General features: G+C 33.2%; 1 protein-coding gene across 8 annotated transcripts in view; it reads left to right on the forward strand.

Annotated features, from left to right (window-relative positions):
* Window positions 1-25,372, forward strand: part of REPS1 (RALBP1 associated Eps domain containing 1) — an 89,635-nt gene that overhangs the window by 31,385 nt on the left and 32,878 nt on the right. For 5 of the 8 annotated variants that reach the window (XM_036767217.1, XM_036767219.1, XM_036767221.1 and 2 more), the window contains exons 2-10: window positions 883-1,006; window positions 5,236-5,432; window positions 10,822-10,975; window positions 11,453-11,577; window positions 12,107-12,269; window positions 12,578-12,641; window positions 13,473-13,627; window positions 19,937-20,058; window positions 24,845-24,925. In XM_036767217.1, coding sequence (XP_036623112.1) covers window positions 883-1,006; window positions 5,236-5,432; window positions 10,822-10,975; window positions 11,453-11,577; window positions 12,107-12,269; window positions 12,578-12,641; window positions 13,473-13,627; window positions 19,937-20,058; window positions 24,845-24,925 — 1,185 coding nt within the window. The remainder of the gene's footprint in view (window positions 1-882; window positions 1,007-5,235; window positions 5,433-10,821; window positions 10,976-11,452; window positions 11,578-12,106; window positions 12,270-12,577; window positions 12,642-13,472; window positions 13,628-19,936; window positions 20,059-24,844; window positions 24,926-25,372) is intronic. The other 3 variants (XM_036767222.1, XM_036767223.1, XM_036767220.1) reach the window with 2 other exon arrangements.

Consider the following 25,372-nt stretch of genomic DNA (forward strand, 5'->3'; position numbering starts at 1 on the left):
TATATAGTTAAAGAGTTAAAAAGGTCTTTTCTTCCACCTCTTAATTTTTTATCCCTTTACCCTTGCATTGTTCATGCCTTGCTAGTTCTCAAGCTTATTCTCCACTCCCTTCCATCATCCACTTTTCCCACTCCTGTTTCAAAGAGGATGAACCCTGCTAGAGGAAATCATAAAATTCTGCTAACTGAATCCACTACAGATTCTTACTATCCAAGTTCATTTGGGCTTTTATTGCTGCACAGCAATTCTTTTGTTCATCTCTGGCAGTTAGTTTATAAGATTCCCCATAGCATTGTTCCAAACCTTTTCTTTTCTTTGAAGCTCCCCTGCTGTACTCCGTGCCCTACTCCCACTAACCTTCCCTTTCTCCATACCTTAAAACTTGTTTGCATCTTTACTTGGACCTTCTTTTTGCCCTAGCTTCAAAGGATGAGTTATAGTCTCTCTTTGGTTTTAGAAAGTCTCATTTTATCTTAATCTGTCCTGCTATACCAGACACCTTCTGAATCTACCATACTGGTCACTATGCCAATATTCTATTAAATTAATCATTAAGAAAGGCAGCAAATAGGGTTTCATTATTAGTTGTCTTACTGAAACCCATAGAGGAAATATGGAACAGAATGAAATTATGAAAGAAGGTAGGTTTTAGATGTACAAAGGTATCAAAGGGATTTTTAAAAATTATTTTCAAAGTCTTACTTACAATTCTGTTTTCACATCTACAAACCTGAAAAGATAAAAAGTTGAAAGTCTTAAAAAAGAGAGTGATATCAATACAGTACTTTCTGTTTTGAAGAAATTAGTAAAATGAGTTATTTTCTTTCAAGTGGAGTATTTTTTGGGCATATATCCTTGCATTAACATTTTGCTCTTTTGCAGATTATGGAACTTTGTGGTGCAACAAGACTTGGCTATTTTGGAAGAAGTCAATTTTATATTGCTTTAAAACTTGTAGCTGTGGCCCAGTCTGGCCTCCCATTAAGAGTAGAAAGCATAAATACAGGTAACTATGGAATTTATGTTTGGAAAATAAAATTAGTGGGCATTTAAAATCACAAATGACATAGTTAATAGAGAATTCTTAAGTCTTGCTTATTTTTATAGTGTGATGCTCCTCACGTAAACATGTGTTGGATAATTTTTAATGATTAATGATCCTTTGTGATATGCCATATTTATATAGTTCTATTTGTGGATATTGGGAAAGAGGATTTCTTTCTATCTTATATTCACAGATGTCAAAAAGTAGAAAATTAAGATTTTCTAGATTCATGTCATTGAAAATTGGACTCAATCCAATCTCTTCACTTACCCTTTTAAGTGAATAATTATATTGAAGCAAATAATATATAATCAGTAATGAAGGGAGTGTTTTTTGTGCGTACACATATTTGTATATCTTTCTAGGTAAATAAATAGCATTGTGTTTTTTCATTTTCTCAGTCTTGTACAAATCAGATCTTGAAAGACCTTCTGTAGTATTTTGGACTGCCACTTGATCAACTATAATGGCAGATTAAAGTCATAGTTAATTGGGGTTAGACCAAGGAAAGAAGGTAGGAATTATTTCAAAAGTCGTTTTGCAAATTCAAAATTAGAACTTTTTAAATGGACAAGGTCAGGGTAAGATGATCCACAGAACTTCCTGATATAGTCAGTAGCTATGGAGTCACAGAATTGGGGATATATCCGCTTTTGAGCTGTACTTAGTTAAATTTTCAAGAGGATCATTTAAGAAGTTCCTTTTGGTGGATAAGAATTTTTAAATAGTTCTGGGCCAGATTATAAATGGCATTATTTGTCCACACAGGGTAACATTTCATTCTGAATTATATGAAGGATTAGATGAATAATTTTGAGCATATGTATCAGAATATTGAACTCAATTTAAACTTTAACCCTGGGTTAAGGAGCTGAACGATGCAGTAACTAGAAGTTTGGCTCTAGAAGCAAAACTAGGGACACTGGATAAAAGTTGCAAAGAAGAAAATACAGGCTTGATTAACTTCATCAAAGACAGAGTCCATGTTAAAGAGGGATTCCCTATAAATGGTGAGGTTTTCCACATCCTCTTTTTTCTATGGATGACATATTGCCGAAAGCTCTAATAATTGCACAGCTTCCTAAATGAGTTCTAAAATCTTTTAAAAGAGTTTGGCCTAATCCACTTAGGAAAAACTAAGTGAATTAAGAATGCTTATTGGCCAGATGATGCTTATGCAATTGAATGGACAAACTAATAGTTTATGTCTTGAACAAATGTTTTAATGAGACCATGACATGAGCCCAGATTTCAGCAAGAGAATACCTGAATTGCCTTGTTTTTTGAATGACTCTAAGCTTTTTCTTGAAACAAAAGCCCAATTTTTAACTTGTGTTCTTTTTCTGATGTTATATGACTAAGTCATATAACACTACAGTCGCCAAACAATTGAACTTTATGGTAACTCATAGGACAACAATAAAAATAGCCCAACATTTATATAGTGCTTGCTATGTGCCAGATACTGTGTTAAGTGCTTTATAATTATTATCTTATTTGGTAAGAGACAGATATGTGGTATGAGGACACTGATAAATTAAAAGCCACTTCCCCTTCCCACCCCCCAAAAGAAAGAAATCATGTAGCAGGAGATGACCAATAGACAGTCCCCAAGCTACTTGCAGATCCTCATTATTTCAAGAGAAAAGAAAGAAGGGTCTCAGTATGTTGAGGGGACCCCCTGTGGTGAACTTAATGAAAAGACTTGTTGAAGCATTGCACAAGATGAGCAGTATTGGATAGGTTGCAACTTGGATGTTGGCTTTAACAAAGAAGTCGGCGAGATAATGATCCTTTGGGGAATTAGAACATAATGATATTTCTTAATAATTAGAGCTAACCAAAGATGGAATGGGTTACCTTAGGAGGAAGTAGGTTACCTTTCATTGGAGCTTCAATCAAAGGCTGGATGATCACTTGTCAGGTATGTAGTAGAGGATATTCTTGATTAAGGGTGGTTGGACTAGATTCCAACTGAGGTCCCTTCCATCTAAGAGATTCTTTTATTCTGTGTAAGGCAAATATGATGGATTATTGGAAGCAAGATTATGGTATGTCCTCCCATCTAGCCAATTCTACACCTTAGAATTTTTAGGTATGAATAAATTTTCTAGCTCCGTGTTTGACCCAAGTAGATGTTTTCAATCCTTTTTTCAGTTCTAAAAGGGATTAACAGAAACATTGGGATCAAGAATAGATGTTTTAAAAAATCAGCCTGAAAATAACTCCTTTATGATTTCTAGAAGAACTCCATTTTATTTTATTTTTTAACTCAATAAATATTTATCATTTGTCTCATTTTGATAGTATTAGAAATGAAAAAAATTTCATAAGTACTTTATATCTCAGCCAAGTTAGAGTATTTACTGTCGTGTCTATTTTTGACACCATCTTTACTTATTATTTCCTATAACTAGAGTGCCCTTTCCTTACATTTTCAGCTTTTGATATCCTACCCTTTTAAAAAATTAATTAATTTTTAGTTTTCACCATTCACTTTTATAAGATTTTGAGTTCTAAATTTTGCTCCCTTCATTCTCCCCACCCCAAGACAGCATGCAATCCGATGTAGGCTATATATGTATAATCACATTAACATATTTCCACATTAGTCATGTTGTGAAAGAAGAATCAGAACAAAAGGGAAAAACCAGAGAAAGAAAACAAAAAAAAAAACAGCAAAAAAAAAAAAAAAGAAAATAGTATGCTTCGATCTGCATTCAGACTCCTTAGTTCTTTTTCTGAATGTGGATAGCATTTTCCATCATGAGGCTTTTGGAATTGTCTTAGATCACTGTATTGCTCAGAAGAGCTAAGAATAATGAAGTTGGTCACTGCACAATGTTGTTGTTACTGTGTACAGTGTTGTACTGGTTCTATTCACTTTACTCAGCATCAGTTTGTGCAAGTCTTTCCAGGTTTTTTGAAATCTGTTTGCTCTTCATTTCTTATGGAACAATAGTATTCCGTTACATTCATATACCACAACTTCTTTAGCCAAATCCCAATTGATGGGCATCTTCTCAATTTCTAATTCTCTCAGGAATTGAAAGTTCACTATGTGTTGATCTTCACCTTTTCCCAGCCATGCTGAGTATATGTCTGTCTGAATACCTATTTCTTTTTTTTTTTTTTGGAGGGGGGAAGGCAAGGCAATTGGGGTTAAGTGACTTGCCCAGGGTCACACAACTAATAAGTGTCAAGTGTCTGAGGCTGGATTTGAACTCAGGTCCTCCTGACTCCAGGGCTGGTGCTCTATTCACTGCACCACCTAGCTGCCCCTGAATACCTATTTCTTTATCCATCTTTCCTATCTATCATTGCAACCCTTTGTCTTCTATCTTCAATCATTCCTTATGTGAATTTTTTTCCCTCTACAGTAGTTATTATTCCACCTTCTATCTAAATTGGGAAAGGGACCTGAACCCAGGACTTGGTTATGATGAATCAGAGAGTCTGGGCTTACTATTTGGGGAACAGGAAATAAATTAAGTATTAATTATACCTCACTGTAGTATTAATCACAATTCACTCTTGATGCCTTGTCCCTAATAGTTATCAAGTAATCACAGAGAAAATTTTTTGAGTAAAATGCAACAGTGTGTTACACTTAAAAATTAATCATTATTTTAAGCATGCTTTACTTAGAAACTTGATATATTAGAAGAAGATATTTTGATTGTACAGTCCATTGTCTCTAAGTAAGGCCCTACCTCAGAGCAGCGAGGTTGCATAGTGGATGGAGTACAGGCCCTGGAGTCAGGAAGACTCATCTTCCTGAGTTCAAATCTGGCCTCAGACACTAGCTATGTGACCCAGGGCAAATCACTTAACTCTGTTTGCCCTAGTTCCTCATCTGTAAAAGGAGATGGTGAAGGAAATGGCAAACCACTTCACTATCTTTGCCCAGAAAACTCCAAATGGGGTCACAAAGAGTCAGATACAACTGAAATGACTCAACAACAACAACAAAAGTTCTTACCTACGCCATTTAAGAGATGCTCTCTTTTAAGAGAGAGAGAGTTATTTAAAAATTCTTTTCCAATATTGAATTCTTCTTCCAGTTCAGCAAACACAAATAAATGGTGCTGTAGGTACTTATTAAATTAAGAGTGTTTGATGGAAATACCTCTTGTTCTATTAATTTCAAGCTGATTAAAAATTACTATTAATAATTATGTCTTTAACAGTAAAGGATCTCCCCCTGCCCAGATTTGGAGCTTCAAAGAATGAACAAGAATCTCGGCACACAACCTCATATTCTTCAGATACTGAGAATCAGGGTTCCTATTCAGGTGTAATTCCTCCACCACCTGGTAGGGTACAAGTTAAAAAGGGCTCTGTAAGCCATGATACCGTCCAGCCACGTCCATCTACAGATCAGCAGGTAATCCTTATTGCATAAATATAAATATTATCAGTTGAGATGCTATTTATTCAGGAAGCATTTTTTGAGAATCTGCTATGTGTATTGGTGCTATATTAGATTCAAAAACAGTACCTTACTGTATATACAGCATCTCAAAATTCCAAGCCATTAAAGATTAAGACTGCTGTAAGATTTTTGGGACTCCCAACTGTGGCTTTCATAAAACCCGAGTATGACCTTTCATAGTAGTAGTAGCAGTGAAGATGACATAAAAGGATTGAAATATAGAGAATGACAATGAACATGACACAGAGATGGATGACAATAAACAGCAATAAAACATCTTTATTTGAATCGAAAGAAGTATATAAAAATCTTCATGGAAATATTTTTAATACAGTAATTTTATATAATTATTTTTCAATGTGCATCTTTTTCCTTTTAAGGAAATCTAATTTTATATGTGGAGTAAACTATATTCAGACTAATATGGGATAGTTTAGGCCTTCCGCATTCTAAACAAAGAAGTTCTTGGCCTAGGCTCCATGAACTTGTTTTTAAGAAAATATATATTTCAGTGTAATTAGTTTTATCCGCAGTCATTCCTTTATAGTAGGAAGGTAGAACTGCAGTCAGGAAGACCTGAGTTTAAATCTTGACTCAAACAATGACTGGTTATGTGATCCAGAGCAAGCCACTTAATTTCTCTCAGCCTTGGTTTCATCATCTGTAAAATGATGATAGTATCTACCTTACAGGGTTCTTGCAAAGACCAAATGAGATAACCATATGTAAAGTGTTTTGCAAACCTTAAAGCATATAAATGCTAGCTATTAAGCCTGTGTATTTTATTTATGTATGTAAAACAGTATTCTAAGAAGTCCACAGGGTTTATCAGATTCATAAAGGGATCCATAACATAAAAAAGTTAACCCCTATTTTAAAAGAAGCCTTTTGAACCTAAGTCCACAGATACTCTTTTCCTTTATAAAATTGGAGCACTCATATGTAATGTGTTGCCATGATTACTTACATGTTTTTGCTTTCAAGCTGTTCATGTATGTCTGATATTCTCAAGTAGATTACAAAGCAAAGCGGTTTTTTTAACCTCTCATATTCATTGTCACCCTAGGGGAGTTAAGGAGGCCCAGTCTCTAAAATAATATATAATGGAAGTGTTAAAGTGGATTAGAATGGTCTCTGTTCAAATGGAAGAGAGGATCAAATTAGAGGCATAGTGGACGATAAATCATAATTGATGACTGATAAGCCATGGGATGAAGTATTAGAGATGGCAGGAAAAATAAATTAATAATGAAAGATTTGGCAAGTAAGGTTGAATGAGGATGCCATCAGTAGTAATTGGGAAAAGGTATTATTTCAGAGAGAGAATTAGTTCAGCATCAAGTTTCAGGTGCAGATGAATTATGGGTAGTTGAAAATGTAAGCCTGGAATAAGAGACCGCAACCAGAAATATAAATTCTGAATAAAGAGCATTGCTATAGCTGTGACAGTAGTTAATATCTCCAAGAAGTTGTGTGTAGACGAAAAAAAGAGCTAAAGACCAGAAGAGAATTTGGAATGATGTTATGTAGGTGCATTTTAATATTTTTTGGGTTCCTTTTTTTTTTTTGCCTATAAAGTTGCTTTGTAACTTGGGTTTTTGTTGTTGTTGTTGTTGTTGTTGTTGTTGTTGGGTTGTTCTTGTTAAGTGATTTGGGTTGTTGGGTTTTTTGGGGGTTTTTTTGGTGATTCTTTTAGTATCTTCATTCATAGTTTATTTAAGCTGATAAACACCATTATCAGTCTGTCAGGGTATCTTTCAGTGAGTCTGACATACCTACTTGCTGACCAAAATCATAAAGGAGAATTTATGTCTTCCCATTTTATGTTGCGGCAAAAAAGGGATTACAGTATACTGAAAGGGATTAACATTTTGTATAGTTTTGAATTTTAAAGCTTTTAAATAAGACATCTGCTTCTCATTAACCTTCCCTTAGCCCACCACTCATCTCCCAATATCTTACCAGAAAGGAAGCTATTTTAAAAAATACCTAACAATTGTATAACTGAAATCAATGTTTCATGTTAGGAAAATATGGATTTCTCAGTTATTAAACAGCTATAGCTCCTTTATGAAATTAATTTAACATTTCCTAGTAAAGCAAATAAATTGACAAAAAGTCTTCTTTCCATAGGCTGCTTCTAATTTTCTGCCTCAATTCAAGGTGGTATCAATACAACACTAAAACATGTACATGTGAGGTGGAAATGTTAATTAATCATATGAATGCTTATTCTTTTGACAAAATAATGCACAATGAGATGACTCCAGGAATCTTTCACCTTTCATGTAGATATACTGAATGATATATTTTTTTAAATCAGTTCCAGAATGTATCACAGGTCAAGCTAGATGAGAGCTGAGAAAATGTAATTGAGTTAACTAAGTAATAGAGTATTGACAACTTTAACAGTTTTAATGAATTGAAAATTAAATTCCAGCTAGTTAAGAGAATGGATGGCAAAGAAATAGAGCCATCAGGTTCTATAGTAATTAAAATGTTAATTTTTCAAAATAGAGTTTTATTAATAATTTTTGCTTTTATATCACCTAGATTTCTTCTCTCCCCTCCCAGAAAGCAGTCAGTTATAACAAATCATTTAAATAAGAAAAAGGGGAAGAAAAAAATAAACAGTGAAGATGATCAATAAATTGAAAATACCTAATAGGATTCTCCACCTCTATACAGGAGTGGGGAGAGGCATCTTGTCTCTTTCTTTCTCTTTTCTTTTCTTTTTTTTTTTTTTGGTGATAATTGTTCTTTCCAATTATATTATTGTAATACACACACACACGCACACACAATTTCCTTGGCTCTGCTTCCTTCTTGCTTTACTTTTGTTCAGTTCGTGTCTTTTCCATGCTTCTTTGTATTCACAGTGTTTGTTATTTCTTATAGCCAGTGATACTCAATTACATTCTTGTGCCACACTTTTTATCCATTCCTCAGTTGATGGCAATCATCTTTGTTTCTAGTTCTTTGCTACCACAAAAAAAGTGCTGCCATAAATTTGTTGATTACTGACTTTTTGTCAGTTATCTCATTGGAGGGAATGCTTGCTTGACATTCTCTACAGACTCTGGACCAAAGGGTAAATAGACATTTTAACCACTTTATATGCGTAATTCCAAATTGCTTTCAAGAGTAGCGCTGACACACAATTCCATCAGTAATGTACTAGTGTGCCAATCTTTGTACATCCACCTCTAACAATGACTATTCCCATCTTTTATAATCTTTGATAGTTTGCGGGATGTGAAATGAAACCTTATGGATCTTTTGATATGAATTTATCTTATTATTTTGGAGCATTATTATGGAGCACTTGTTATGACTGGAGCATTCTTTCACATGGTTGTTCAGTTTGAAATTCCTTCTTTAGATCACTGGTTCATCTTTTGACAACTTGGCTAGTAGGGAATAGTTTTCAGCCTTACATATTTCTTTTAGTTATATTTTGGATAACAAAACCTTTATCAAAGATATTTGATACAAAGATTTTTTTTCTGCTTCCCTTATTCTGGATGCTTCATTTTGGTTTGTGCAGTAACTTTTCAACTTCACAATCAAAATTATCTATTTTATCTTTTATGATTGTCTCTATCCCTTGTTTGGTTTAAGAAATTCATCTACGACAGCAGTGAAAAGTATCCCCTTCTAATTTTTTATGTTACAATCTTTAATATTCAGGCAATATCCATTGAGAATTTATTGTGAAATATGATGATGTAGGTCTAACCCTAATTTCTGTTAAACTTCTTTCCAGTTTCCTCAGTAGTACTTAGCAAATAGAAAATTCTTTCCTGTGTATTTCATGTTCTCAGGCTTGTCAAAAACTGGATGACTGTGTTCCATTATTTCTGATTCTCTTGTCTAATCACTTCTCTTGATATACTTTTCTATTTTTAACCGTTTATTTTCTGTTACCAAGCCATATTCTTGTTTTTTTTTCTTCTAAACTTATTTATTTTTAGTTTACAACACTTAGTTCCACAAGCTTTTGAGTTTCAAATTCTCTTCTCCCCCCTCCTCAACCCCCCGACAGTACGCAATCCAATATAGGTTCTACATATACCTTCACATTAAACATATTTTCACCTTAGTCATGTTGTAAAGAAGAATTATAACCAATGGAATGAACCATGAGAAAGAAGAAACAAAACAAAAGAGAGAGCAAATATTTTGCTTCAGTCTGCATTCATACTCCATAATTCTTTCTCTGGATGTGGAAAGCTTTTGGAGTTGTCTTAGAACCTTGCATTGCTGAGAGGAGCCAAGTCTATCAAAGTTATTCATCTCACAGTGTGTCTGTAATTGTGTAAAATGTTCTTCTCATTCTGTTCCCCTCACTCAACATCAGTTTATATAAGTCTTTCCAGGTTATTATGAAGTCCATCTGATCCTCATTTCTTATAGCACAGTAGTATTCCATTACATTCATATCCCACAACTTGTTTAGCCATTCCCCAGTTGATGGGCATCTCCTTGATTTCCAATTCTTTGCCATCACAAAAAGAGTTGCTATAAATGTTTTTGTACAAATGGGTCCTTTTCCCATTTGTATGATCTCTTTGGGAATACCAGATAGTTTTAATATTTGCTGCTTTACAATATAGTGTGACATTTGGAAATGCTATTCTGTCTCCATTCCTGTCTTTTTTTCATCATTTCTCAAACTGGATCCTTTGTTCCTCAAAATGAATTTTGTTATTATGTTGTCTAGTTAGTATCCCTTTGGTCTGTAAATTAAGTCAAGTATTTTTAAAAAATATTTTTATTATATTGGCATGGCTCATTCATGAGCAATGAACATTCCTTCACCTATTGTAGACATTATTTAGGTAGCACTTTGCAACTGAATCTATACAAGTATTAAGTGTTTCTTTGGTACATTGATTCCCAAATATTTTCTGTTTGTAGTTATTTTGAATGGGATTTCTTTATTGTTGGCTCTTGAATTTTTCTTGTTATTGCATAGAAATGATGTTTTTTTTAAAACTTATTTTGTAGCATTCAGCTTTGCTGGATTTCTTATTAAAATTGATGTTAAAACTCCTATAAAGTAAAGGCATAAATGGTATTTTAAAAAAATATCCTATCTAAACCAATTGCAAACATCAGTATAAAATGAAGATACTTTTTAAGTTTTATCAGTCTAATCAGGGGTATATTAAGGATGCCCACTGTTATCCTTGTTATTTGATATATAGTTTTGAAAACGTTAACTACAACAATAAGACAAGAGAAAAAAAATAAAGATACAAAGATAGGTTAAGAAAAGACAAAGCTGAAATGTTAATTTTTATATGATTTGTTACAATTCCTTTTTCTCTCTCCTTAGGAATCCACATCTCCAGTAGTTTCACCCCAACAGTCCCCTCCAACTTCTCCACACTCATGGAGGAAGCACAATCGCCATCCCAGCGGAGGAAATAATGAACGTCCTCTTGCTGGACCTGGGCCTTTTTGGTCACCATTTAGTGAAGCACAAACAGGTACGTTTTGTTAATATTGTGATTTATGTACTCTCAGGGTATAAAGTGATTTAGAAATAATGTTGACTAGTGTTTAAGGGAGTTGGGTAAAAGGAAGTCAGTCTTCTAAGACAATTTAGAATTTCGGGTTACTAGGTTAAACGCCTACGTACAACAGTTGAAATCGCTATGAAAATTTATAAATGGATGAACCCTTATTGCATTTTCTTTTACACTGAAATATTTAAAGGCATTCTGTGTTTTTTTGTGAGATTCTGAGGAGAAAGAGGGGACTAGTATCTGCTTTCCAGGATGTTGATTTTCATCTATATGTTAGAATGACAATGTTGGATGAAAAAACGAACTATTAAGAGATGGGATAAGTTTTTTAAATGAACAAAACAATTCTAAGAGGCTAATTTTTTTCACCCAAATTTAAAGGAATCTCTTGTGGTTTGCATATTTTTATTTGTTATAGATTTATTTCTCTCCTTCCAGGTTCTTCAACTGGTGATGCAATGTGGTCTGGTCATTCTCCACCTCCACCTCAAGAAAACTGGGTCAGTTTTGCAGATACTCCACCAACCAGTACTCTTTTAGCCATGCATCCTGCTTCTGTCCAGGTGTGACATTTTATTGGTATTGCATTTTATTTGCTTCATTTCAATTATTGCTGCAGTCATTTTTTTTCATTCTTTGCTATTGCAGATTTCATAAGTAGAAATTCACTATTTTGTAGAGAACAGTAATCTGTTCTACACCCTTTTCTGCAACAGTCTAGTTTTACTGGAATGTTCACTAAAGGTTTTGGCTTCATTTAAAATAAAAATTTTCTAAAATTTAAAGAGAATTTTTAAAAGGTTCCCACATCTAGGAATATCTTTGCTTGGCTTTCTTAGCATATATTTCTCATAACTTTGAGTTGCATACATAATTACCATCATTTCTATCCATTTATTTCATTGTGCAAATAAATTCCTGGTAACTTTTAATTGTCATAAATATGTGGTTTGCAGATGAGTTTGAAACTTTTGATGTTAAAAAAAGTCTACAAAAAGTTTATTTTACTTCCAAGGACAAGTAGTCTAGAAACGATGGTCCATATGGTCATATAGATAGATAACATACTGAGGAAAAAATGTTTCATTACAGGACCAGACAACAGTACGAACTGTAGCATCAGCTACAACTGCCAATGAAATTCGTAGGCAATCCAGTAGTTATGATGATCCCTGGAAAATAACAGATGAACAAAGACAGTATTATGTAAATCAGTTTAAAACCATTCAACCTGATCTAAACGGATTTATTCCAGGTGAGTTGCTAAAAACCAGAAATTATTATAGACGTGGCAGGCCCTAGTCTCAGTTTCATAATTTCAGGTACTGTTTCAACTTTGCAGTTGTCAAACTTGGACAATATGTAAACAATTTATAATTTTTAACGTGGTATGATTTATTTACAAAGGGTTTATCCTCACTGGGGCCAAAAAAAACCAACCCTATACATTTTACTATAAAGAGAACTCTCCCAATAATAAAATGTCTTCTTATACCTCAGATTTTTGTCCTTAGACCTGTAAACTTACAATCAGCATTAAACATCACTGTTTTAATATTGCAGGATCTGCAGCTAAAGAGTTTTTTACAAAATCAAAACTACCTATTCTTGAACTTTCTCATATTTGGTAAGTGTGGTGTGTCATAGTTGAGCGATATATTTTGTTTCAGCAGAGTTTCCAACTGGTAGTCTTTCAGAAAACAAATAATGTCATAGTAGACCGTCTACCTTGAAAAATCCAGTGATGCCCAATAATAACTCATCACAACCATTGACATCTTTTTTTCTAGAATAAAAACCATAAAAGAGAGTACAGAAACATCTATTCATACTTTGTAGAAGTCTAGAATCCATAAAGCTGTACCAATTATTTCATATTGCTAACATGATGCTGTTGAAATGCATGGAATTAAAGCCAGTTTGCTCCTGCATGGTTGAATTGATCACTTTTGTCTCTGAACAAGTTTGTGATAAGTCCCATACTAAGACATGGGCTTAAGCACAATACTCACCTTCATCACAGACATAGACTCCTATGTGGTTTGAAACACAATCATTGGATGACTTGTTCAGAACAAATTCTCTTTGGGGAAAAAAAAACTTAGAAAATGAAAATCAAAGTAGAATATGTCAGATTAAATGACAAAACAGTTTCTTGAAATATTACCTACATTTTTCCTGAGAAATTTATCGTAGAACGTTATTGTAAAATTGTAACGGGACACCTTTAAATTCCAAATTTTGAAGATAAAAGTCAGTACATGTAAGTGAATCACAGTTTAAGTCTGTTGAATTTCAAACTATAAACATTAGTTGAAAGAGGATATTCTTGTTTTTAGAGCATTAATTGATGATTATTTTTATAATATAATTTTCTCTAAGAAAGTGTTTCCTTATTGAGAAATAAAATGAGTGGGAAAGAATTTGATCATCATTTATAGTAAAGTTTATCTTTTAGGGAACTCTCAGACTTTGATAAAGATGGCGCTTTGACACTGGATGAATTTTGTGCTGCTTTTCATCTGGTAGTTGCTAGGAAGAATGGTTATGACTTACCTGAAAAACTACCTGAAAGCTTAATGCCCAAACTGATTGATTTGGAAGATTCAGCAGGTAAGATGGATAGCTTAAGAAAACTGCTGTTTACCTTTTGATAAGCTTTAAAAACTTTATGGCCAATACAAGCTTAATGATTTATTTGAAGAAATTTTTTGAAATGTAAATTAATACCATGGGCAATTTTTCTCTCAAGTGGCTAAGTTGTCTTTTCTGCCAATTCCAAAGAAATCTGGAAATTTAGAGTTTGGTTAAATAGATGAGTTTGGTTTTTGTTTCAGAGGTAAGCCAAAAAGGGAGAAGGGTATGGTCTTATTCTTCTGTGAAAATTTTAGTTATATTTGTGTGTGTAATATATATACACACACATATATGTATGTATATGTATATATATATTTCCTAACTGCCTTCTTCATAAATCATAAAAGAACCTATAGACGTGATTTCCTTAGATTCACATCTTTAGAAATTATAGAATATTAAATTCTTTCTAGACTGATTAAGACCAAATAATGATGTTTAGTGTTCCCCTATAAATGATGAGATATTCTTCAAAAGAAAATTAAAACTCTGAAATAAACTTTCAGCAAGACAGTACACATATATGTGGAAGGGTTTCTCCAGTAGCCCAGAAAATAAAATTGGTTGGCTTTACTGCTGCCTATTTTATGAGTAGAAAAAGGCATGAAATTTTTTTGTTGATAAGAGCAAAATCCTTAGAGTCAAGAATACTAAATTTCTTCTAGCTTTGTAAATTACTCATGTGACCTTGGGCAAGTTTTAAACATCCCCTCTCTGTTTCTCCATCTGTTATATGAATCTGAGACCATTTTTCTAATAGGTCTTGGTTTTAGTGTTCTGAAATCCTTGTGAAACTTACCATTTGATATATAAGAATATTTAGGGTAGCATCTAAAAAGATCCATGATTTAATTGTTGTGTGTATTTCCTTCACTGACAGCTCAAAACCCTTCTATATCTTAACAGAAGGTTTTCATAAGTTGGTTATGGAGAAAAACATTTATCATTTACTGGCTAGTACATAGTAACAAGACTCTCTGAATTTAGGCTGGTTCTTGCATGTCAGACACAGTCTAGCCCGTATTTTAAACTTTTCCAACTTACCATCTGGAACTTGTGCTTAGCTAGCATTTTCTTCAAGGACTTAGGGTTACCTCCCTCTTATGATGAGGCATTGCATTATAACTTTAATGTAGGTATATAGAAAATTTCTTTATTGTATGTGCGTGTGTGTGTATGTATGTTTCTTTGTATACATATTTCATTCATTTGTAAAAAAGCTCTGGTGGTTCTTGCTCTACTGAAGACATGTTAAGGAGTATTAGTTGTTGGTACGACTCATACATTATATCATCTGACTGTAAATTAGCTAGTTATAAGCACTGGTTAATTTAAATCTAAAGGTTTCATAAACTAAATCCCATTTAGTATATCACTTGGCAGTATAAGGTTAGGATGGTAAAATTGTGTGTAAACTGTAGAGTAGGGATAATAATTTAGGGGATGATGGATATGCCACATAACTTCAGCCCTTTGAAAGCTAATAGCATGGTGGGGCAGATTGACAGCTGCTCAAAATAATCTTAATCTCCTGTGTGTAATTTTGTAAAGATTTCTAGTGTGCCGTCATTTCTTGGGTCATCCAGATATATCAGTCTGTTATTTGGCTTCTAGATTTTGTTTCGTTTTTAAGATAATTCTTATCTGTTCTTTTTTAACCTTGATTTGTATACTGTTAGGACTTCTTTGACTGATGAATTATATTACTTGGCACATTTAACTTTTTTTAAATTTAGACTTATTAGACTTGTTCAGGAAATGGGAAGTTCGGATTTATTGACAGCTTAACTATACTATTAATTAACTAAATTTAAAATTGAAGGATACACACTGAAGGACTTAAATTTTTTTTCTGGTATAATAAGTTTGTACTTGGGTTCTTCATTTAGTGCAATAGTATTTTTATAGCAAAGATTCAGGTCTACCTTGTTTCTTCCTCTTGTTTCAAAAGTATATTTGAAGTTTTTTATCCTGGCCTTACAAAGACATTTTTAAGTACTATTAAAAATAAACTGCCTTTTGCATAAGAGAATTTACTTTTATCTTGCTATCATAGGTCCATGGAAGTGATTATAATTTTAAATGTTATCCTTTGATTATAGAAATCATACACTAATATTATTATAACAAAATCTATTATTCAATTTGAGAAATATTGTTTTATGTGTAATGCATTGTGCTAGATTCTGTAGAAGATGATAAGGATGAGCAAAGTACAATGCCTGCCTTCAGGGAGTTTACAGTTTAATTGAGGAAATCAGATATATTCAATACTAAACATATGTCTTATTTGAGAAACACAAAGTGCCATGAAGTTAAAAGGACTAAAAGATCTCATTCATTTAAATGTTATAAGCACATAAAAATCAACACTTAGTTCTTCTCATATTTAGTCTGATTTTATGAACATGCAAACATTCTCTGTGATAGACCATCATTTGCAAGTTGGCAGTTTTATTTGTACTTATTCCTGCTGCCATGATGCTCTTGATTTGAATTTGTGGTTTAGCATTTTAGATATTGGTTGTTTTCCTATTAGGTACTATTATTCATTTTGGCAGCTGTCGCCAGATGATTTGAGTTTTACCTTTATAGACCAACAAGGTAGGCTTTCTCCAGACATGGAAAGTAATAGAGTTTGTATCTGCTTCTATGAGGGTTTGCTGATCTCAGAGTTAAAAAGAAAACAAAATAGTATGACAGTTAAAAATAAAAGAATACAGACCTTCTACAAGGGACGAAAGTAGAGAATGCTACTAAGCTTTTGATATGAGTACTACAAATGGACATGAATTTGACTATTTAGTTTCCTAGTACCTAACTCAAAAAAGGAAACTTAAAACTTCACTTAATATTCTGATTACTTTAGATAGCGGGAAAAAATCACAATACGTGAGTTATTCTCTAAGGCTTAAGATCAGATTAATTTTTTATGTTGAATTTTGTTTCCTTCTAAAAGTGGCATTTCAAGTAAATAGAAGATAAAATGAACTTTGATTTGAGGCACTCGGGGTTCATTTTAAACTTGGTAATCTAATAGAAGAAAAAGAAAAGGACAAATAACTTAAGGATGGCAAATCATAGTCTTTGAAAGCAATAGTAGTTTTCGTAGATTAAAAAAGTGCAGTCTGTTGCATAGTAAAATTTAAATAAACCAGTAAATGTAACATCAGGAATCTAAATTCAGATGGTGTGTATTATCAGTTAGTGAATAAGATAAATGATCATCATCAGTCATATAGGGTTAGATAGCTTTAGGCTAAAGGGTATATAGCTTAGCATAGTCAGGAGAAAGAGGGATGAGAGGCAGACTTCTAAGATATTTTAGGATCCTTCCAAACAGAAACTAGTGGCAATATTTTTGTCAGGAACTTTCTGATTCCTTAATTTTACATGAGTGAGGGGTCTTGTCTCATTTAATGCAATCATTACATCTGAAAAGTAGGTAAACAGCATACCAGTGTAGTTATAGTATGTTATCTCTTCCAGAGCACTCTTTATACATGGAAAGTGCCTTTTGAGTAAAAACACTCTTGGGGTTGGCTTAAAAAATAATTTAGGATCATACTCTTCTTTTTCAGCCCTGATTCTCTGTGATGATGTCAGGGGCAGAACAGAACCAGCAGGAGGGAGGCAGGGTTGACACAGTGTTCCAGCAGGAGGCTAGGTTGGAACACTGCATCAGGTAAGAGTAAATTTACACCCCTGCCTCCACAAGGATAAAGTCTTAAGGACTAACTTTTATATGTGGATATGAAGCTGTAATTTGCTGGATCATATATATGAAACAAAGTTGATGAAGGTGTACATTATTGTCAAACCTGATGCTCCTTCTCAAATGAGTGACTGCCGGCTTATAGTAGGAATGAACTTCTTTTCTTTTCCATATGCTCTTTACTGCTTTTCTCTTAACCATTCATAGCTTTATGCAAGAAATAGGAGCCAAACTAAAAAATCATCATGTGGCTTTTGTAGAGGTACATAGCTGATCTATGCTAGGAATAATTATTTAGATGGTCTGGGGGATGTGGGAAAACAAATTGTATTGCATATTTAATAGGTGTATACACTTACACAAATTTACAGACTAGGTCCATACTATGCTACCCCTACAGGTGTAAAAGTTGAGCTCCAGAGTCTGCTATAATACAGAGTAGCTCTAGATTGCCCGGAATAGCCTAATATCTCAAAGCTAAAGGATAACAGTAAGCTTAAACCTGTAGTCTTGATTCTAGATTGAGTCAAAGCCTTGGGCCTGCCTTATAGTAGACAAATTCCTTAACCTAATTCTATATATTTCTGATCCTTCTGTGTATACTCAAATCTAGGTGGAACTGGAATAGCCTATAGAGCTAGATCTATGTAATACAGTTTTGCTTTAAACTTGCTGTTTTAAAATGTACCACCTTTTAAAGTGTCATTCTGATTCTATTCATTTTCTTTCCCTGAAATGTCAACCTGATTTTAGCCTCCTTAAGACCTTTTTCAGTTGTCAGTTCCTACTACGGAGTCATGTCAGTAATCTGTCAAAATACAGGTACTGCTGCCCACTTTCCCCATCTCCCTCTCCCTTCTCACTTTTATTCATCGCAAAAAAAAATAGGCCTGAATTTCTTTCCATTTCCAACTCTAGAATATCCCAAAAGTAAATTAATGCTGTTGTTTTATCACAATACATTAGTTTTGCAAAGTATCGTAGAAGTGTTATAGTCAAGGTGTCTTATAGAACAGTGTCTAAGGCCTGCCTCTGTTTTGTCATTTCTTTACTGTCCCTGACATTTGTAGTACTAAGGCAGGTCCTTTATTGAGAACTGAAAGGACTGAAAAGGAAAAAATATGGTCCTAATATTTGAGAGGTAAAAAGAAGAACATTTGATGGATTGAAAATTAGAATTTGCAGTCCTATGACTGCAACAACAGAAAATCAGGGTGGTGAGGCAGAGCCTTGTGATACTTTGAACCAATCACTATATCTATGATATAACACCAAGAAGGAGAGTGTCCCCTCATCAGATGTTTAAAACACAACTAATTTAGTTCTAGAAAGATCCAGTAAATAAAGGAATTTAGAAAAAGACATCAAAAATAACTGTTACGTGATGTATCTACTTGCATATACTTTGAAAAGTCAAAAAAAAATGTGTCCAATGCTGCTTTGTATTATACAGCAGACTTTAACCATTTATAATACAATATAAATTTTGATGAATATTCTTTTCTTTTGATGGAGAAATTGAGGTACTATGGTTTACATGACTTGCCCAAGGTCACATGGCAGTATAGTGATAGATCTGGGAATAAAATCTAAATTTCCAGATTCTTGACCCAAGTCCTAACCATTGTTCATGCATGTTTTGTTAATTTAGCAATTATATATTCTTTTAAACTGTTGAATGTATTTAAAGATATATGAAACATAGGAAGAGTAAATTATTTATGTTGGTCAAAGGGAATTATAAATAATGTTTTGTAAAGTTTAACCTGAGGATAAAGAAATTTCTTCTCATGGGACTAGCCTCTGATATTGGATTGTGATGAAGATTACTGATTATTTTAAACTAAGCATTATTCATAGCAATAAGGGAATTATTGCGGTTAAAGAAGGCTGATACCTCATTAAAATGCTTGAGAAAACAATATAAAATAGCTTCATGGATCTGTGGCTTACCAGCTTAGTTGGTTAAGAACCATGTAATGAGTTGAATTCCCATTCATACTAGTTAACTTTATTCCATTCCATGGCTACATGCTTAACTCCTTAGATCGTTGGCTGTCTTGTACAATTACACTGTTGGGTAACAACAGAGAGAGAGAGAGAGAGAGAGAGAGAATGTGAATGAGTCAATGGAAATTCATCACCACTTCTAGGAAAAACAACTTGAGGCATGTGTCTTACTGATTGATAGTGAATAAATAACATTACATTATTATTAATATTCTCTTCCTTGAAGAATTTGTTTTCTTGGGAAATAGGCATTTTGTTATTAATTTAGGAGTTTTCTCCTTGAAGTTCCTTAACTCTGAGATCATAGATCATATATAATTTTGTGTATGTATATGTATCAGGTAATTTTATGATTTAAGGTAAAGACTAACAAATACCAAGTAGTAATATTGTCTAGCAATTTTAAAAAAATTTAAAATATCTATCTAAGGAAGATGAGATGAGAAATACAAACCATATAACATGATCATTATGTAAAAGTGTCAATGGGCATTTTTTTAAAATCAGCATTTCCAAATGTGGTATCTGACTTGTAGTTTTTTTGTTTGCTTAAATTTCAGATGTTGGAGATCAGTCAGGTGAGGTAGGTTACTCAGGGTCTCCTGCAGAAGCACCTCCAAGCAAGTCACCATCAATGCCATCATTAAACCAGACCTGGCCAGAACTAAATCAGAGCAGTGAGGTTAGCAAAGCTTCCGTTTTCTTTGATGTAGGAGTATTTCCTTATTAATTCATTTGTAGAAGACTTATAAAATAAAGCAAAAATGAGTACTTAAAATGTTGAGTTGTTAGGTAGGTACTTTTCTTCATTCTTAGAAGTGTTAAGTTATTTTTGACACTGTCATATAATCTTAAAATCTAAAGAAAATTGAGAAGTCATGTCAACATCCTACTCAGTGAAGGCATCATTTCTATAACTTCAATTTAATAGATATTTTAAGAATAGATATGGTCTTCTCTAAAATGTAGTATTGAACAAATCATTTGTGTGTGTGTAAGATTTTAGAAAGTTTTCTTTTTGAAGCAGTGACCTTTTGATTCTTACTGAATCGTCTTATACTCTAGGTTAGGAGGTGGGGTTGGGAGAAGGAGAATAACAGAGGATAGGGTAGTCCCAAGCTGTAATTTCATAAGTTAAAATTTCCTCCAGTGCATACTGAAATGTATATACAATTTATAGTCTTAAATAGTTGCCTAGGACACTGATAGGATAATTGGCTTGCCCTTCATACAGTTATATATATCAGAGACAGGACTTGAACCCAGGTCTTCTTAACTCCAAGGCTATATAGCCTTCTATCCACTAGGCCACTATGCTTCTCTGTACTTTAAATTAATATAACTATCATTATTTGTAACATTTTAAAGTTTGTAAAATGCTTTTCACATGTGATCTCATTTGAGCCTCATTGCATCTCTGTGAGGTAGGTACTCTAGACATTATCTCCATTTTTACAGATGAGGATGTTGAGACTCAAATGTGTAACTGGCTGCTCTGTGATCATATGCTTGTGTCTGAAGCAGAATTTGAACCAAATTTCCCCAAGTCTCAAGACTACCATGCCACATGTATCCAGTGTGCCACCCTCCCTCTTGTATTTAATTTTCCCTTTGGACCATACCCAGTACCAGAAAAAGTCATAGCTTTCCAGATCTGATCTTCATTTTCAGTAATAAACATCCAGAGATTTTTCTTAATCACTTCTGTCTGCGTTTATATCTGTGGCTATATTCCAGTGTACTCGAGTATATATCAGATCTGGTTTTTAATTATGAACTAGAGATACACAAATGAGATGACTTTAAAAATTTTTTTTAAAGTAACAAAAGCTGTCATATATAGAACTAATTTAAGGTTTTTGTAGTGTCATTCTAGTCTTTTAAAGCATTATTAGAAGAATATGCTTATGGTTAAATACAGCATAAGATTTTAGTATTAAAACTTATACATTTTAAGTTTAATAAGTTTAAAATTTAATTGAAAACATCCCCCATTTCTGTTATTTCAGAAATCACATTAACTGAACTATTTGAAGTCTTTTAAAACTCACCCACATGAAGCACATGTTTAAGAAAAAGAGGGAGTGTTTTTCTTTTATTATCAGTGGTTGCAGTTAACCATCAGAAAAATTAGTGAGTTTATTCTAGGAATTGGAGATAGTATGGAAAATATACATCAGCAACAAAACCTATATATGTTAAGAGCTCTGTTAAGAGTCTAAAACAAAGGAATTTCTATTATAAATACACCATTTTCTAATAATTTAACCTATTATAACTTTTCCTTAATAACCTAACGTTTAAATGCCATTTCAATGTTCTTTTTATTTTGAACCACATTTAAGATTGATTCTAAGACAAACAAATGTTAGTGTTATAGTACAGAATATAGTTTTCATGTTAATTCTCATTTGAAAGGCATTGGTTCCTTTTTCTATCAGAATCATGGCATAAAGCACAAATGCTCACTTCAGGTAATTTGGGCAATGTGGAAAGAAAAAAATAGCACCTCAAATTTCCACAATTTTTTTTTGTAATGGTGACAGCTATAATGACCTTCATGTCATGATACTGAATAAAAAATGATGGTGTCACACCATTCATTTTCATGGCATTAAATTCCTAAATTTGAAATATAGATGGAAAGGCATATGATTTTTTTTTCCGGTGGCCAAAGAGAACATGAAGATTAAATTTTGAAAGAACTTAAAGGTCTACTAAGATTTATAAAAAACTGAGGGAAAAAAAGCATTGAAAACTATAATTTTTCCAGCTTTTGTTCTATGGGGAGAAATTTTTTTATATTGAATTTTTTAAAAAGAATATGTAACACTTAAGATTTATAAAAGAGTTTATTCAAAACATATCCAAGGGCTAGGTGCAAGTGTTACCATTCCTCTTTACAAATGAAGAAAATAAAGCCCTGAGAGATTGAGTCATGCAAGATCATACTAGTGAACATCTCAACCACAGTCTGAATCTAGGTCTCCTGACTCCAAACCTAATGATCTGTCTGCTGTGCCACATTTACATTGCTTTGTTATTAAGATAAGCTGCTGGTATCAGTATGGAAAGAGCACTGACTGGAGTCAATTCCATCTCTTATGTTTTTGCCTTTGTGACCATGAGCAGGTCATTTAAATTAGCCTTAGTTTTCTTATCTGTGAAAGGAAGGGTTGGACTGGATGGTCTCTGAGATCTTCTAGTTCTGAAGAAAGCTGTGGTCCTTTATATCCCTTAATAAGACTAAATACTTTATTCATTAAAAACTTGTTATTTGTCTTTTGTCTTTATACCAATTTGTCTTTCATTCTAGTAATAGCAGTTCATATTCACACAGTGCTTTAGAGTTACAAAGGTTGTTTTTCCATATATCTTTTTGCTTTATCCTCACAAATAACCTATAAAACTAGGTGTTATTCATTATTATTCCAATTTTAGATGTAAAAGCTGAGGTGGAGGCATTTAAGCAACTTAGTCAAAGTCATGAAAAACAGTGAAGCCAGGACTCAAACCTACATCTTCTAAGACTAGTATTTGTTGAACTCTCTCCTGTGGCCAAGTTACATTCTTATTGGGTGATTTAAGAAACAGAGTTATACTAGTGTAACCAACTTTGATATTAAGCAGTTTTGTTGATCAACCATAGTATATGAAGATCAAAATAGTTTACATAAAAATATGTAAGGATGCAAAGAAGAGTAAGCCATAGTCTCTGACTTGGGAGTTTAATCAATTAGCAAACTTTTCAGTACCAACTATATATCCAGCACTGTGCTAAGTGCTGGAGATACAAAGACAAAAATGTAAAGTCCCTGCCTTCATGGAGCATACAGTCTAAAACTTAAGCTATTCATTTGACCTTTGGATAAAAATCTCCTACATCAAATGTAGTTTAATGTTTATTTCATCTGTGTCCATACAGCAAGTATCAGTGACTAATTTATTTTCCCTAACAGTTGCTATTAGTAATAGTAAAAAGCAAAAGTACAAAGATTTCCTGGTAAAATTTCTACTTCTATGTATATAAAAGTGGTTCTTTAGCGAAGAGGAATGCTGAATTGTCCTTTTGTACTTCATATGATCTCAAATTGGATACTTCTGAAGTGATAGGGAGATGTTAGAGGCACAAAAATTCCATTCTGAAGTACAGATAGAAATTTGGGATGATGGGGTAGATATATAAGTATGTTGACATTAGTGTGTATATACAGCATTTATGTTGGTTTCTCCCACTCCCCCATTCCAAAGGTTAGTTGTCCTACCCCCTTCTCTCCAAAAAATGTTTTGGGTTTACATAGTTATTTGCATTAGAAGTTGCTATAAAAACTAAATTTTATATTGATAGTGTTAATATCATTTCCCATACCAGGATTCTTATTTATATTCTCACTGAATATAGCCTTTTTCATTTTGAAATTTTACCTGCCATACATATTAAAGTTGACCCATCATTCCACTGATTTATATAGAGGTATAATTTTTTTCAGTGTACCTCTTTTAGAAGAGTAATTTTTTTTGTATTTAAAGATATCATTTGTAATACATACTATGATGCTTGATTTGCTCTCATTGTGGCTAATTTTTCTAGCATGAATGGGGATGCCTGATTGGCAGTTCTGTCTTGTTATCCGGCATGGCCATGTTCTGTAGTGCTGATTGCAGGGGTTGACTTGCTACAAATTGACAAAAACTCAAATATGTATTCAAGAATTCTTTGCATTATGTCTCAATTATATATAATTAAATATCTATACATTTGTATTAAATATGTGCACATACATAATAGAATCATCTTTCAGGGGTTGCACTGGTAAGTCACAATAGAATAATATTTTCAGCTGAGAACTTAATATTCATAGCTTCATTAGATTCTGCACCAGCAATATTTTGAACAGACTTTTAGTGATTTTTCTAAAAATCAGGGGTGGGGAACTTGTGGCCGTGAGGCTACGTGTGGCTTTTCTAGATCCTTAAGTGGCCTTTTACTGAAAGGATTTGTTCTGTAAAATTTGGATTTGGTCAAAAAAGGCTGCATTTAAGGATCTAGAAGGACACATGTGGCCTCAAGGCCAAAGGTTCCCCACCCTGTTCTAGATAATTCTCTTAAAGGAATTTTTTTAAATTCCTGAGAATCGTATTCAAAATAGGTCACAACTTAACATTTTATTTTCCAAATATTTTGTTGTACTTTTCAGACCTTCAAATTTCCAACATTTCCGTAGAGTTCAAAATAGATCTTACATCTCTGATTATATTAAAGTGGTACACACATTTAGGATAGGAAAGTAATTGGAACATGTAAGATATTTATGAAAAATAAATAATATTATGGTATTTTATTCTAAGTGAGGCCTATGACACATAACTTGCAGTGCAACTCCTGAATTACTTTGCTAAATCTTCTCCAGTGATCTTTTATTCCATCTTTCTCATCATGCTGACTTGTCTCTCCTCTGTCTGTTCAGCAGTGGGAGACATTTAGTGAACGCTCTTCAAGCTCACAAACTCTGACCCAATTTGATTCTAACATTGCACCAGCTGATCCTGTAAGTCAATCACTTAGCTTGCTTGTTTGAAATTAATTTTATTAACCCTGAATTTCCATTCATTGTTTTGGTCTTTTTTTTTTTTAAGCTGTTATGCATGGTTCAGTGGAGTGCTTAAATGGGAATGGTGGCAGGCTCTGGTTTTTTGTTTTTGTTTTTTTAATTTCGTGTGCTTACATAATGGGAAAAATATTTTTGCCATTCTCTGTATTGTCAAGTCATCTTAATATTAGGGGGAAAATACATTCTTTTAAAAATCTGTAAAATGGTTGTCACATCTAAAGAAATGATCTGTGACAGCAAAGTTAATTGGTTTCGAATTTTCTTTGGCTAATTCATTGTTTTATTGACCATACACAAGTATTACTGCACTGTTATAACTACTGTTTTATTTGTATGCTTTGTACATTATGTATATGCTTATGCATCTGTAAATATTTATGCAAT

This window comes from Trichosurus vulpecula, chromosome 7, assembly GCF_011100635.1.
Source record: "Trichosurus vulpecula isolate mTriVul1 chromosome 7, mTriVul1.pri, whole genome shotgun sequence".
Lineage (NCBI taxonomy): Eukaryota > Metazoa > Chordata > Mammalia > Diprotodontia > Phalangeridae > Trichosurus > Trichosurus vulpecula.